The sequence below is a fragment of the Pelmatolapia mariae genome, linkage group LG16_19 (genome assembly GCF_036321145.2).
Source record: "Pelmatolapia mariae isolate MD_Pm_ZW linkage group LG16_19, Pm_UMD_F_2, whole genome shotgun sequence".
Classification (NCBI taxonomy): Eukaryota; Metazoa; Chordata; class Actinopteri; order Cichliformes; family Cichlidae; genus Pelmatolapia; species Pelmatolapia mariae.
This window is the reverse complement of record NC_086241.1, coordinates 9,823,459-9,840,336: the sequence shown is the minus strand read 5'-3', so window position 1 is coordinate 9,840,336 and position 16,878 is coordinate 9,823,459. Positions and strand designations below refer to the sequence as shown.

Sequence of the window (16,878 nt, the reverse complement as noted above, 5' to 3'; positions counted from 1 at the left end):
GTCTGAGTTTGTATAAAGACCAGGGAGAAGAAATCCTTTCATTGGAAACTGGTTTGGTCAGGTGTAGCTTGTGTAGCTTTGTGTTTAAACACATTAGCTGATTTTTGATATGTTCTTCAAAGTACTCTCCAAATATTACAGTAAAATCTTACATGAATTTAAAGAATGTGAGTAAATGTAAGCCATTAAGGTTATACCCCCTTTTTTTTAAAAGAAATATGTGACTACTACGAATATCTTTCATGAAACAGCAGGACAAAAGTGTATTCTCAACCTCTGACGGGACGTCAGAATTTTCAGCTTGAAAAAGTCCTGTTTCATTGTGTACATGATGTTGTGTGTTTTTGCAGTACGTGTGGGACCGAATGCTGGGAGGTTTCAAGCATAAAAACAACCGGACCAGAGAAGGAGTGTGCCTTTGTCTCATCGCCACGCTGAACACGTGAGTTTCCCTCCTTCGCTCGTTCTGCTCGTGCAGGCCGATTGGGCCGTCACGTGACCTCATTTTTAAAAATCGGTGTCCTCGCGTCTCCTGGTTTTTGTCCCGCTGCTCATTACTCTGATCTGTTTGTCTTACAGATATGGAGCCCAAGGCCTGACTCTCAGTAAAATTGTTCCTCATATATGTAACCTCCTGGGGGACCCCACTAGTCAGGTAAAGCCTACCATGACATCTCTCTTCTTTTCATTTTTCTTTTTAGAAGATTTTGTAAAATTTATGACCAAAACATTGAAGAGAGACACCAGGTGAAGTTTAAATTAAGCCAGCCGGCACCACTTTGTGCCACCAGGTGGTGCAGTGAGTTAACTAGGGATGTCATATAGAGTACCTGATTAAACGCTGCCATCTGGAGGTGAAAGTGTGTATGACTTTTTTTTCAATTGTAATTTTTTCCCCCCATTGGTTCGTCTGATGAGTTGACTACATCATTTTATTCATGGTGACTCTGCTGTGGAACATCTGAATAGAAACATCTGTTTGTTTGACTCCTCTCTGATGTTGTTGTGTGATGCTGGTCACCAGGTCCGTGATGGAGCCATGAGCTCCCTGGTGGAGATCTACAGACATGTGGGTGAGAGGGTGAGGCTGGATCTCAGCAAGAAGGGCCTGCCACAGTCACGGTAAGAGAACAGGCCGTCGCCATTTAACAATTTTTCTCTTTGATAGCCTTCATTGATTAATGGTACAGCGATGGTTAATGAACAGAGAGCCCTTTATTAGTTTCACATTTTACCCACAGCTTGATTTTCACGCGCTGTTTGGTTCAAGTGGGTAAAATGTGAAAGTCATTAAACATTTTATAGCAACCCTGCTTTCAAGAGTCTCTTTTTAATTAGGATTGTATTAAATTTTATTTAGCCTTTTTCACATATTGAGTTTCATTTTTATTGAACATTTTTCTACAGATTTGGCTGATGTACTGCAGGAATTTCCCATTTTTAACGCTAAATAAATTATATGTTTTTTCTTTATATTACCACTGTTTTAAATTGCTATCGAATTATCCATATATAAGGATTATACCTTTCTAAAACATGATTCTGCAGCTCACCGGAGCACCTGTGAACCTATGATTTAACATCAGAAATCAGCACAGAGTGTAAAATAAATGGTTGTTTAAACATAAAATATATATTCTGTTATGATTCATTATTGATGAAGTTGGCTGCAGATTTAAAGTTGAGCTGAACTGCAGTAGAGCTGGTGTGTGTGCACTTTTTGGTCTCATTCCACACTGCAGAGGTTACTTTCTGGCTTTTTTTTTTTTTTTTTTTTTTTTTTTTTTTTTTGAGCTGTGGCTCATGACTGAACACCCCAGATGATTTTTTTTTTCCTAAATCGGATTTATGGTCATCGCTCTTGTAATCAGCCATGAACAAGCTCTTTGAAACGGCGCCAGAATTTTGTAGCTCTGGCTCAAAACGTGATTTCACGTTTAATATCAGATACCAGCGAACATTCAGATGCGGCATCTTCTTTGTTCCCTTTGTGTCCTCTTCGTTCCTCCTTCACACTGGGCCATATGTCTCTGCACCCCTCCATCACCCCTCTCGCTCGCTCTCTCTCTGGCCCCGTTGCCTGTTAGTCATTTGTGTGGTGGTTTCGGTCTATTTTGGTCCCTGCAGCAGAAAGCCGAGGGAGGGCTTCTCACCTCGGAGGTGATGGATGGTGCAGTAAACAGGTTTTTAGTTACTTTCTGCTGCCCATCTGCTTTGTTTTATGTGCCATCTGCATAATTATCTTCACATTCTTGTCTTTCTCTCTGTCCCTCTGTTACAGCTTGAATGTAATCTTCAGCAAATTCGATGAAGTCCAAAGATCCGGAAACATGATCTCATCTTCTGGTTCAGGTTAGTGCTATTCCCCTTGGCTTCAGGCTTCTTTCTGCTGGTATGCAAAGCACATTAGGGGCTGGCTGATGTGGAAATTCAAATCACATCTCTGTAGTTTTAGGCTGGATAAATTATATGTACCTCAGTATTTTCTATCAAAAAGCAACAGGTGGGATGTCTCCAAGACATTTATTAAAGGAGCTGCTGATCCTGCTGTTGATGACTGTAGTTTTTCCCCGTTGTCTGACTCCTGCTTGGTCGGTCAGGCTGACCAAACAGCCGGTCTCTGAGGGCCTGTTGTCCTGAAAGTGAATTTGCAAAGGTTCAGATTTCCTGCACCTTTGTCTTTGAGTCAGCTGCAAAATCAGCTGAAACTTCCGGAGCTGGTTTCAGTGAACCTGGAGGCTGCAGAAGTTTTAGCTGAATATTACTGCTCCTGTTTTTTTTGACATGAGACTGTGACTTCCTCTGAGGTGTTAGGCTTCATCTGTGTTGTAGTTTATACATTTGTTGTTGTAGTTGTTGTTTTTGGTGGGGGATTTGTATCAGACTGCTTCTCACAAGGACATATGAACATGTTTGCATTTGTTTTGTTTTTTTGTTGTCTTTGTCTTCTGTGACAAATGACTTTAGTCATAAAGTATAGATGAGCCGCTCTCAAGAAATCTGCACAGTGTGTTTTAAGCACTCATGGTTCAGTGAGTGTGTCCTTAGAGCTGCCCTCTTTGTAAAGTGTTCAGGGGATATCTGAGATTTTTAGCTACAAATACATGGGTTAAGGTTTCTCAATTGCAGCCCTGGAGCATAAACAGTTCTCTTTCTGGTGGTTAAGTCGTTTTTGTTTTGAGGGGATGGGACAGCTTGGTGTGTCTGTCATATGGTGCAGGGTGAAATTTAGGAGTTATTTGACAGCAGAGCTTGAAGACAACATCTTCCTTGTGGCAGATTTTTCTCTCCTGTGTCATCACTCTCTTTTTCTGGCGTGTCAGCTTCTGAGTCTACCCTCCATGTTGAATGTGTACATGGACGTGGAGAAAGGAGGAGGATGGGGAAGGGTTTCAGGCCCGACGGACAGCCTGGGGCGAGAGTCAGAGATTTCAGATGTCCCTCTGTGGAACTAAAAAAGACTAGCAGACTCTGTTAATATATCAGAAACATGAAAAAATAAAACTGCAGTTGGGTGGATGTTAGAAATTCTTTGCATTTGGAGCTGCTGACTCTGTCTAATTACAGCTAACGCCGCATTTACAGCAAGAACAGCTGATCCGAGGAGAACACGGTGAGATGGGGATCAGTGTTTCAAAACAGTCTCCACCTCCCGTCTCAGCTGCCGCTCTGAGTTTCTTTGAGTGTCATGTGAAGTTTAACTTTCAGTAAGACCTGATCAATCATGATGCTGCACGATTTTCTGTCAGATTTAAGCTGTATTCACCAGCCTGCTGAGTCGAAGTCGCAATCTTAAGATGATGACACAGCATTTCAGTCGGCACTGAAGTTCTTTCATCTCTTTCCTGCTATTTTTATCGGTTATTTTTGCACCATATTTTCATCTTTGTTGTTCTGTTTATTCGACTCCTTAAATTGATCTGTATAAAATCCATCAAATTGGAGAAAAAAATCCCACCTGACCCCCCCCTTAGTTAATCCTTGTTTTTTACTTGTAGAGAGTCCAGAAAATTTTTTCTCATCAGTCAGTTTCTTTGTAATTTCCTTTAATTTCAGACACTTAGGATAAATAATATTGTTCAGCTCCTCAGGACATATGAAGCGACTCCTGAGTGTGAGTCCTAATAATAAATAAAGGTGGACACTTTAGCCAGTGTTCATGTTGCTGTGTGAAAGTTAACTTGAGGACTGAGAGGAGCATGTAAACGTTACTCATTTCAGCGGTTATTAGATATTGAGCCTTTATATCCATCACGATCTGCTGCTTGGCTCGACTCGTCTCTTTCACAGCTCCACTGAAATTGACTCTGTGACTTGTTTTAATTGAAATCTGTCAGTCTTAGAGAGAGGGGAATGTCTGGTGTTAATGTGGACGGGCAGTGAGCGTCGTGACAGCAAAATAAGCTCTAAGCATCGAGGAAATGGGTTATTATACTGCACTGAGTTATTATAGTCCTTTTTATTTTTATTTCGTTTTACATTTTTTTCTTGCACTTCAGTTGTAATTGTGTTAAACTGTAGTTTGAAGAGTGAGTTTGATGTTTCATTGAGTTTATATTGTTTGAAAATGCTCAGTTAATGTTATTATGTAATGAGCACATTTGTCAGGGCCTAAATTTAACAGTCATTTAGAGTTTCAACGAACACATGGATGCCTGAGGATGGTAGTGTGACCAAACTGAGAGAGAGTATTGATGTTTCATCTATATATTTAAAAAAATATATATAACTTTGTAAGTACAAAGTATTGTTTCAGGGGGTTTTTTAAAGTATAGTTTTTAATTTTATTTTGATTAACTAACAGTTTCATTAAACTTTAAGTTTTGACTTTAGTTTTAGTTCACTATCATGATAACTCAGGCACTGCAAAGGTTTTTTGTACCAAAACTAAGCAAAAAGCTAGGAGTGAACACTGCTGAAGATGTGCACACATGAAACTGAAATGAGAAAAAATTACAGTAAATGTCTTTAGTTTTATTTTTTTTTGTAAGGTTGGTCAAATTTGTTGACACAACTGGCCCGATGAAGCGTTGCTGCATCTGATTATTGAGTCTGGTATTTCTACATGACTGTGAGTAAAAAAACCCGCATAAAGCTTCGTGTTGAATTTTGGTTCTATCCTATTCTGCTCTGTCCCCAAATCTTCCCCCTGAAAACCCTTCACATTACAGTAATTATGATTCAGTCTAAAACTGAAAGTAATTACACTGATTAGATAACACAGTAAAAATGAAAGTGAACTAAGAGAAAAAATATTCCAAAAGAAATAAAAATGGAAACCTGTAATAACTCCAGTTGTTGTTGTTTTTCTTTTTTGCAAAGGGCAGAAGTTTAAAATGTTCCAAAATTAACTGAAGGACAAGAGATTGAAAAAAGCAGCTTTGAATTCATGTCTAAAGGATGCATAGTGTTGGAGGGATGTCAGCTAAAGCTCAACTATGTAATACCACTTTTTACCACAAGAGGAAGCATTGAGTCAGTGCACCTTTTATTTAACCGTTATGGTCAGCATCCTGGGGAAAAGACAAAGCCTCGGAAGGAATGGGGAGTAGGACTTAAAAGAAATGTCAGAAATTAAATTAAGGGCAGCACACATCCCAAAACATCTCAATACACCCACTGGTAAAATGCTGCCCCCTGGTGGTAATAGATATAGTTGCAGATGGTAATTACGAAACGTCGCTTTACCTCTCACAAAACTGAGCTATTTCAGCAACTAAAGTGCTATATGTTACACGGGTATCGTGTTTTTACAGCTCTCTTGGTGTATCCCATCCCTTTAGTGTTTCCTTTATCTGTTACAGATCAGCTAAAATGACTACTTTTATGATTAAAAATATCTCAAAAGTACAAAAATATACGATTGCTCACTCTCTAGATGGTTGACTACAGACAGATGGAAAGAGACAGGCTGGTTTTTCAGGGAAGGAGACAAGGGAGGAGGGAGCAGAGTGAGAGATTGTGGAGGGATAAATCGACAAGAGCGAGGGAGGGAGCAAAACAAAGCAGCCATTTCTGTGGCAGTACTGTGAGGTAAACAGAGAGAGAGGTGGCAGAGACTTCGGTTAGAGCTGAGCAATCGGTGGAGCGATCAGCTGTGGATCTGCATTCCTGTTCTGCTCAGCAGCTTTGCACCATGACAGCTGGAGAAGGTAAGACTGGAAATGCGAGGAGCTCTCAGACCACACACTTTGAAACACCCCACATATTATCATCGTCTCTTTTGCTCTGTGTTTGAGTTTTAATCTTTTTATGTAATCTTTTTTTTTTCTGCTGCAAACTGCGCTCTGAGCCGCTTCTGTACTTTTCTGATAGCTCTGGCAATCGAGGAGGGAGTCTTCGGTTGTTTCTGCAGCAGCGTGGCGTTATAATTATAAGTGTGACTGCTGTGACGAAGCTGCAGCAGCTTTCAGCGGTCACACTGTGATTTCTCCATGCAGTGCACATGGTGGTGTCACATTTTTTGCCTCTTGTTTGGAGAATGCCTGCTGGTGCCTGAAGCCACCAGCGACAATGTGATTTTCTTTATCCTGGAAACGGTTACACATTTCTCTATATCATTTAGATAATTTGTTACGTAATCCCTTCAATTATATATTTTTGTGCGTATAATTTTTGATAAGCTGACCCTCGGTTTTATGGAAGGAGTATACAAGAACAAAAAATCTTCCTTCTGCTGACGTTTCGTTATAAAAGCAGCCAGCCCCGACATGAGCATCTTCCTCAGGTTCGACATGAATTTTGTTTTGCAGTTTTACATCAGCGGTTCAGTCACTGGCAGAGCAGCAGTCAGCAGCTCTTTTAGGAACCAAAGTGGAACTAAAGTTATTGCAGCACTTGAATTGTGTGAAGAAAGCAGGTCATCCTCACAGTGGGAGTGGTGCATTTTTAAATAGGCGGATGCTCCAAGAAACCTGATGAAGTGGGCGAAAAATGCTTTAGGAAACATGAAGTCAGAGATTTATTTTGCTGCAGTATTTTCACTACTGATACAGCACATGTAGAAATAAACAAGAGTCCTTTCCACTCGCTTAGTTTCTATAAATATGTTGCGCATGTGATATGTTGGGGAATTTCTGTTTAAGCAGGAACCAAATAAACATTCTGCAGGTCAACATAAAATCAGAAACAGACCGTCAGCGCTCCTCTGACAGGAGAGATGACACCGTGTGGTGAGGGGTGAGGGTGATCCTGGTCGTGTTCCAGATCTGCTGCGATCACTTCATGCTTCATTTCTGCTGTTGTGCTTGGCTTTTACACGGCCACAGGGGTGAGGCGAAGGTAATCTCGAGCTGCTCAGGGGTAACAGGTGATTTTACCTGGAAGCAGAGTCGTATAGGCCACAAAAATTAGCCAAATAAATCCAGTGCAGTTTGTTTCAAAGCTTCATTAATGCTAGCAAGCCAAATGTTGACTTTAAGACCAGCTGCAAAAAAAGGAGCGGTTCTACTCGCCTGTGACTAATATTTAGGTTTTCTTAACAGCGTGTGGGAGTAGTCTGTTTATTGTTTTGGTTCCATTTTCTTTACATTTCCTTTCTTATGTATGATATACATTTCATGCATATAAAATGTTTTATTTTCTATAGACTACCGAGAGGAGAAAGAACTACTGAAACATAAAGACTCACTTATGCACAGATATTAAACCTCCAAGCATCTGTGTGTTTGCTCTCAACACAAAATAAGCTGTAAGTTTGGTAATAAAAGCTGCATTTAAACTTTAAATTGTCCCGTATCATAAATACAGCTCAAGCTTTGTAACAAGCCAAATCTATTTAAAATCACTCGTAAAATCAGTGAGTTCTGACGATTTCTAATCATGTATAAACTGTTTGGAGGTCTGGTTTACCGTGGCACATCGTTCAGATGGATAGCTTTGTGTGTGGATATCTCGGATGTGAGCTAGAAGTTTGTATTATTTCTCCAGATCTGTGCACACTGAGGCTTCAGATCCAGGCTGTATTTATAACCACAGAGGAGAGCTGTGGGTGGGTGGGACGCCATGTCAGCTGCTCACTTCTCAGTTTCTTGAACACAATCACAGTGTTTTTGTGACTGGCTGAATTCCCAAGGCATTTTGTGTGTATTTGTTGTGTGTGTGTGTGAGACCTCTCACAAGCCCCTTCCTGTGCTCTGCTGCTGTTACATAAACCCTGCAGACTCTGCAGGTTTTTGTTTCCCTCAGTGTTCAGCTGTGATGAGCAGATCTGCATCCTCAGCCTCATCATGACAGCCAGTTTAAGCATCTATTACTTGACTGGAAAATAAACAAAACGTGTTAATTCAGGTTGTAAGAGTCACAGAGTTTCTTCACTCATGTGACATCATGTCGGGGACTGTCTGTAAAATGAGAAATGACATGAATCTCTGAGCTGTGAAACCTGATTTCAAGTATAACTCCAGTGTGTGAACGAGGAGAAAGGAGAGTGCTTCATTCTAAGGAAGCTCTTTGATCGTGACACACACAGTGAAAGCGGTGCTTTGCAGAGAGCTTAACAAGCTCATTAATGTGTGTGTGTGTGTGTGTGTGTGGGTGTGTGCATGCTGTGTATTTGCTGCCATTGGCTGCTTTACTGTGTGGAGGAGGATTTGGCTTTAAAGCACCAAAGAAGTACCTTTTCTTTAAATGTCTTTGATTTGAAGAGGCCATACTGATAAAAATAGAAGGTTCAAACATGCATTTTGCATGTCGACAGCTGCGAGCAAATTAGTTCACTCTTCACTGCCAACTGAGTTTATTAGCAAAATGTACAAATTTCCAGCTGTTTGCAAAAACTAGATCACAGCAGGACAGTTAAATGTTACAAGAGACGTAATTCAACATCATCTGTTTTTAATGTTTTCGGTTGCAAAATCATTCAGCACCTGAATGAAAGATGCCTTTAATTTTAGCTGAATGAGGTATTTAAACCCCTGCGTAATTTGTGCGTAATTTTAATATTACGCACAAATAAATAATTTTGTAATAATTGTTCATCAGTACACAGCTGATGCGAGCGAGACTGTGTGTGTGTGGGGGGGGGGTGTTGGAGGACTTTATATAAAACAAAGGGAGATGCACAGAAATGAAGAGACGAGTATAAACCTCTTGAATGATGCTTTTGTCTTACTGTTGCTCTCTGCCAAGTGAATCGTGCAGACAGCCCTTCTGGTCCTGTGATTCTGGGGTTTAAACAGCGTCTTTGATGGGCACAATAAGAGGCCGGTACAGCGGTGGCCCCTCTGCTCGGGAAACAGGCTCGGGGTTATCTGCCGCACTGACAATCTGTGCAAATAGTTTGTGAACAGGCTCATTTGGGGGAGCACAAACCTGAATGTGAAGCAAATCCCAAACAGTAACAAGCAAACACTGTTACTGCAAACACTGAGAGAATGTTAATTAATGCTGAATAGAAATCTATGGGAGACTTCAATATTAGCAAATTCAAAGTATAACTTCCATTTCAACCCTTGTTTTTGGAATAAAGTCAACAAACCTTTTAAGGAGTTTCTCGCAATACCAATAATGGCTGCCCTCCGAGAAGGATTTTAATCTCAGAGAATGTATTTGTTAGAAAAATCCACTGTAATCTGTTTGCAGGATTCAGCTGGTGATGCAGTTTTTTCTCATTTGGTGATTCTTTTTCTGTTACTCTTAAAAATAGATATCCATCCCTCTATTTTCTTCTGCTTGTCTTGTCTGCTTGTAATTCTGTCTGAGTGTCAGAGTCAAACATCAAAGGTACCCATTAGGGCTGGGCCATATCATACCGTTCACAGTAATACCGGTATAATGTTAGGCAATGATAAGAAAATGAAATATTGCGATAGAATATGGGTCAAACGCGCATGCGCAGTGCCTTTGTTTTCATACGCACATGGCAGAAAAAGCATGGCAGCGACGGAGAATGAGAAGGGCGAAAGCGGATCGTTGAATGAAGCGGATGAACCAGAATTGGTTTGTAAAAATGGTGCAACTTCAGTGGTGTGGAACTGGTTTGGCTTTCGTCCGTCAAATACACACCAAAGCACAATTTTTGGTAGAGCATGCAAGCGGACCATCGTTATTACAGTGTTTTTCGGAAAATAAGTCGCTCTTAAAATCCTTTTACTTTCTGAAAAATCGACAGTGCCCATTATAATCCGGTGCACCTTATGTATGAATTCTGGTTGTGCTTACTGACCTCGAACTGATTTTATGTGGTACACAGCGCTCAAAAATCTGTCAAAAAATGTTTTAGTATAACTTTGATAAGCTACGAAGCCTCGCCGCTTGATGGATTGTCGGAGCCTCGCCGAGTAATACGTACTGTTCTTCAACATAATATTACGGTATTGTGTGTGTATAACCTCTTTTTAAGTTTTGTGGATATTATACATGGTTATGCTCAGGGTATGTCGGCCAATTTCCACTGGAAATGCCTTTTGGTTAAACTGTCAGCAAGGAATTTGCATAAAAAAACAGCTGCTTGTTTAAGTGAAAATACATTGATGGTGTTGGGGTTTTTTTGTTTTTTTTTTGCACTAATAAGGTTGCGGAGTTGTAAAGTATTTTGTCTCACGTCAGTTATATCGTCAGTTATATCATTATCGCAAATTTTCAAATATATATCGTGATAAATATTTTTGGCCATATTGCCCTGCCCTAGTACCCATCGGTGGTCATGGGTGTCCATAAAACATATGACCAAATTTGCCTCTGCGCATTAAACTGTAGTGCTGGTAGGCCGAATCAGGTCATGAAACCTGCTCCGTTTCAGCTGATTCTACCTGCCAGTCACCATTTAAGTATTTGCTCATTGATTGTGTGAGGTCCCCGCCATGTGCAGATGTTTGAGAGCCAGTCATGTGTCAAAGCCCAAGGTGCTGAGCAGCTTCCTACAGGTGCACACTTACTGGAATGACATGGTTCAGGCTCTGACCTGGTTTATCTGCCTGAACCACTTCACCTAGCTCTGGCTTCTTTTTAGTCTGACTCTCTGTTGGCCTCTTTCCTCATTTGGCTACGTGTCTGTATGTAATGTATGTCAATGAAGGTTCTCAGTCATCCAGGTCATCGTAGTCAAAGGAGTTAGCAAAGAAAAGCGTCTGGACTTCTTAAAGTTGCTTGAAGACGTTTCACCTCTCATCCGAGAAGCTTCTTCAGTTCTAAGGTCAAATGGTCGAGAGTCCCAGATTTAAACCCAGTAGGAGTATCCCCCCAAAGAGGGACAAAGGACCCCCTGGTGATCCTCTAATCACATGAGCCAAGGTGTGAAAGCGGGTGTGGGACCTAATCAGCCAGGGTTTCGGGTGTGCTCATTGTGAAACCTGGCCCCACCTTGTCGTGTGAATTCCTGAGGTCAGATGGCCCAGGATGTGAGTGGGCATTAAGGCGTCTGGGGAGGGAACTCAAAACTGGATTATAGATGGCAGACAGTTGGTGTCGTAAACCACCGCCTCTGTTCAAAGATGGTCGCTCACAGTGGACATAGATGGCCTGTTTCACTCCTCTTTCAAACCATCTGTCCTCTCTGTCCAAAATGTGAACATTGGCATCCTCGAAAGAGTGACCTTTATCCTTAAGGTGCAGATGGACTGCTGAGTCTTGTCCTGTGGAGGTGGCTCTTCTATGTTGTGCCATGCGCTTGTGAAGTGGCTGTTTGGTCTCTCCAATGTAGAGGTCTGGGCATTCCTCGCTGCACTGTACAGCATACACCACGTTGTTAAGTCTGTGTTTTGGAGTTTTGTCTTTCGGGTGAACCAGTTTCTGTCTGAGTGTGTTGCTGGGTCTGAAGTACACTGGGATGTCGTGCTTGGAGAAAACTCTCCTGAGTTTCTCTGATACACCGGCTACATAGGGGATGACAACGTTGTTGCGTCTGTCTTTCTTATCCTCCCTCGCTGGTGTCTGATCTTCTTTTCTGTGCCTCTTTGCTGACTTTATGAACGCCCAGTTAGGATAACCGCATCCCCTATGTAGCTGGTGTATCAGAGAAACTCAGGAGAGTTTTCTCCAAGCACGACATCCCAGTGTACTTAAGACCCAGCAACACACTCAGACGGAAACTGGTTCACCCGAAAGACAAAACTCCAAAACACAGACTTAACAACGTGGTGTATGCTGTACAGTGCAGCGAGGAATGCCCAGACCTCTACATTGGAGAGACCAAACAGCCACTTCACAAGCGCATGGCACAACATAGAAGAGCCACCTCCACAGGACAAGACTCAGCAGTCCATCTGCATCTTAAGGATAAAGGTCACTCTTTCGAGGATGCCAATGTTCACATTTTGGACAGAGAGGACAGATGGTTTGAAAGAGGAGTGAAAGAGGCCATCTATGTCCACTGTGAGCGACCATCTTTGAACAGAGGCGGTGGCTTACGACACCAACTGTCTGCCATCTATAATCCAGTTTTGAGTTCCCTCCCCAGACGCCTTAATGCCCACTCACATCTTGGGCCATCTGACCTCAGGAATTCACACGACAAGGTGGGGCCAGGTTTCACAATGAGCTCACCCGAAACCCTGGCTGATTAGGTCCCACACCCGCTTTCACACCTTGGCTCATGTGATTAGAGGATCACCGGGGGTCCTTTGTCCCTCTTTGGGGGGATACTCCTACTGGGTTTAAATCTGGGACTCTCGACCATTTGACCTTAGAACTGAAGAAGCTTCTTGGATGAGAGGTGAAACGTCTTCAAGCAACTTTAAGAAGTCCAGACGCTTTTCTTTGCTAACTCCTTTGACTATGTAATGTATGGATTTAGCTTCTTAATCCTGCTTTCTCATTTAAAAAAAATCTGTGATAATGCAAAAAATGAAGTCAAGTGCTATCAAAAGCAAATCAGAAACCCGAGGAAAAAGTTATTAGGGAAACAAAGACTGCACAAATTGAGTCTTAACACTGGGACAGACAGTGAGGTGGATCTTTTTCTCAGCACCACAGTGGATTATAAAAGTAGCTCATTGGACTTGTGATCGATAATTCTCTTTGCGCTTTTTGTCTACCCTGAAAGCAGGGTGACACCAGGGAAAACAGTTTTAGTGAAACAGAGACAGACATGTGTAGCCACAGGCTTATTGAAGTAATGAGACCACTGTGTCAGACTGCCCACACCATCCTGTTGGACAGGAAGTGATAAAAATGACAGGTTTTCATTAAATAGCGCCAAAAAAAAAGCAAAAAACTGAACACCACAAGAGGAGTGTATGTGAGTGACCTTTTTGAGTGTTTTTTTTTTGCTGGCAGTATTTAAAAAATAAAGAGAAATAAATCAGCTGTTAATGTGAACCAAAACAATTAATTTAATGCTGATATTTGTCTTAATTTACTTCAGTATTTATTCACCTTAAAAAAGGGGGGGGATCAAATCTTTTAGGATTTTTTCCCCTGTAATTATAATTTAATTTACTAATTATTTTTATTTGGATTATCTTCTTATGTTCATTTTTACTCCAAATTAATTTATTCCGTGTTTATTTTTATAATTCTTAATCTGGTTTTGTTTTATATTTCTATAACTTTTCTTTCAGTCATACAAAGATGAGAACAAACAGATTTATAGGTGAACTGATCACATGTTGATTGTTGTCAGCTAAGAAATTCACAGGGACGTGAGCTCCTTCCTGCTCGGTGGTTCTAAGAAAGCATGAGCTCAGTTTTCTGTTCAATATTTGACGGATCAAATCCCGTCTGTAACAAACGGGTATGAACAGAAGTCACGAGGTCTAAAATAAAATGGGACACTGTGCAAATCTCAGGAGATGGTAAACATCAGATTTCATCGGCACATAATTTGCAGGCAGAAGGTGATTTTTTTTTTTTTTTTTTTTTTTTTTAAATCCTCCTCTGTTGTTTTAGGAAAACATAGGAAGTCTTTCTTATGATATAACACTGATCACCAGTCAGCTGTCTTATATAACACCAGCTAAACTGCTGCAGTGAGTGATGGAGACACCGCCTTGGGCCTCATGAAGATCCCTTTTGGACTCTTTTTTGCTCCCTTAGGGGGTACCAAGGGACAAAAAGGTGAAGAAGAAAACCGAGCGAGCTGGTGGGATAGCAAGAGGCCCTCCCTCTGTCCTCGATTTAGAGAATTTTCCTGAGCTAAACTTTCAGTTAATCCCCCGTTCCCCTGAGCTTTTCTTCTGTTTGTATAAAAAGATCCTCACTGTTATATAAATCTGAGCTTCATGCAGATTACTATTGCCAGCTCTGACAGCTCCACTGTGCACTGCACCCACAGTGCATCCTGACACCTAGTGGACAGAAAAGGCAGCACACCTCTCAGTCCTCAAACAACAGGATTTGCACCTTTCATGCTTTGCATGCTTTCATTCATTTAAGTGAATTTAAGATGAAATAAAAACGTAATATGGATGCAGATCTTGGTCCCCTTTTAAAGTCACATGATTAGTATTTTTGCTGTTTCTCCCCTGCAGATAAACTGTTGCGATATGACTGTTTTCTCATGAAATGTATGTCTCACGTGTTTGGTTGCTTCTTTGCTTTGCTTCGCTGTTATGATAAAACAGAGAGGTGTTAAACCTGCTTTACTTTCACAGCTACAGCAGATACTTTTGATACATTTCCAGAGTACTTAAAACCAGTTTTGTGTTTTATCACAGTTGTGTAAAGATCGATGAGAAACTGAACAAACAGTTTTAGTCAGACAAAAAAAAAACCAAAACATTAAACTGCTGACGTCCCTCACGGCCTCCGCCTGTTACAAGTGATGAAACCTTTACAGGAAGATGGAGGTGATGTCCAGAGGCTTGTGGGCTGACTGCTGCTGTCACCACTCATTTACCTTCAGACGCTCTAATGACCCGCCTCAGGCTGTGACACACACTCTTCCATGTGTGAGAGAGAGAGAGAACTGCTCATCTCATGTTGCATGCCGCTTTAATTGCTCCCTGGATAAATCACTCCAGCCTTTGTGTCAGCGTTGCTGGCAGCAGCTGCTCTGACAGCTGTGATCGATACTCTCATCTGTGTGGTCGGGCCGCTGTGCTTTCTGCTCAGGTGTGCGAGCTGTTAGCCTTTACGAAGAGGCGAGGGGGCAGAAGTCTTGTCAGTTTGTGTGTGTTTAGGTGATTGGCTATTGGTTTTGCTGGCCTACGGATGATGTCTGATAACTGATTACTTCCTTTAACCTGGAAAAAAAAATAGATGCGCTGATGAGCAGCTTGGCCACTTAATCAGACTTTCTAACAGTGGTGTGATGGATTGCAAGGATCATACCTAAAAGAGCTGTTCCAGAAACAAAAATAAATCCAAACAGATGAAAGGAGTCAGCTAGGGTGGTTCAGGCAACTGATTAGGATGCTTTCCGGATACCTCCTGGGTGAGATGTTCCAGTCATGTCCTAAAGGGAGGAGGCCCACGACACACTGGAGAGATTATGTCTCATGGTCTCAAGGAAAGAAAGTCCATATGGGGCCATATTTACTAACAACGCTTTTGATATTAAAATGGCCTAAAAGGTGTGTACACAGGTGTCTTTGTAGTGTCCAACATTTTGGAAAGAAAATCATGAATTTAATCACAAAGTTTAAATTCATGAATGTCTACAGCAGACACTTTACTGCAGATTTAATACCATGTGTTATGTTGTGTCTGATATGGCTGTATTGGCCTCTCTTAGGTGTGTTAATGTTATTTGGAGCAAGTGGGGCATATGTTATCAGAGTAAGTGTATAATTGTCACGCCGAGCCCCACGTGTTTCTGCGCCTCAATAATACAAAACGGAACTCAACCTGCAGCATTTGTGGGACGGAGAATCCCAATATCAGGTGCACGTGGGGGTGCGTCTTTTTTTTTTTAATTAATTTATTTTTTTTACAGGCAGCAAAGTAAGGGTTTACAGTAAGCTAATGGCTTTTCATTGTTTGAGAGGTTTAGCCACATAGAGATAGATCGATAGAGAATAGAGAGCGAATAGCATCTGCACGTCTTTTCTCAGCACCCACCGAGCTTCTTTGGTTGCACCTCGTGTGTGGATTGTACTGGTTATTTTACTCTAAAGTGCACACTTCCATGGACCCAGGACCACATCTTGGCTCTTTGAGACGTGTTCATCATCTGTGTTCTGGCTGACGTGTCAGTTTGACTTCCAGCTCACACTGTATTGTTTTTTTGGGGGGGGGGTTTCAGTCAAGTATAAAGCGGCTGGGATGAGAATTGGCTGAGCTAAGTCACAGAGCTAAGGCTGTGTTTCTCAGGGGTTTTTTGCTCATGAGTGGGTTGAGAGTCGAGTAAGCAATTGAGAGACGGTCTGCAGTGATGAGGATGCTGTGCTGGTCTATTGTGGTGAAGAGAGAGCAGAGGGCCACAGAGAAGCTATTGATTTACTGGTGATCTACATTCCGACCCTCACCTATGGACGCGAGGTGTGGGCAGTGACAAAGGATGAGATCACCCATACAAGCAGTAGAAAGGAGCTTCCTCTGGAGAGTGTCTCTTAGAGGGGGTGAAGAACTTGGGCATACAGGAGGGGTTTGTCCTCCACATCAAAAAGCGAGGTGCTTTGGGCTACTGGCTAGGATGCCTCCAACCTCCCAGGGAAAGAAATATCTATCGGCTGGCTTATGAACACTTCAGAGGAGCTGGAGGAGGAGGCTGGATAAAGAAGGTCTGAGCATCTCTGATTCCCCCGAGACCTGCATTTGGATAAGCAGCAGATAAAGCACAAATATTTTCATGTCATTTTGTTTATGACCCTGAAAATATTGTCAAAGCTTCATCATTATAAGATAAGATAAGATAAGATAACCTTTATTAGTCCCACATGTGGGAAATTTGTTGTTGTTATTGACTTCTTTTTGAGAAACTGCATTTAAACACGACAGTGTGGTCATCGTACAGGAACTGTGCTCAGTAAATACAAAATGCTTCATAACCTCAGACCC

The 16,878-nt window shown here is 41.6% G+C and overlaps 1 protein-coding gene across 1 annotated transcript in view; it reads left to right on the top strand.

Moving 5' to 3' along the window:
* clasp1a (cytoplasmic linker associated protein 1a) overlaps positions 1–16,878 on the top strand; it is a 97,662-nt gene that overhangs the window by 32,874 nt on the left and 47,910 nt on the right. The window contains exons 5-8 of the mRNA XM_063497072.1: positions 351–442; positions 580–655; positions 1,025–1,122; positions 2,282–2,352. Of these exons, the coding sequence (XP_063353142.1) occupies positions 351–442; positions 580–655; positions 1,025–1,122; positions 2,282–2,352 (337 nt within the window). The remainder of the gene's footprint in view (positions 1–350; positions 443–579; positions 656–1,024; positions 1,123–2,281; positions 2,353–16,878) is intronic.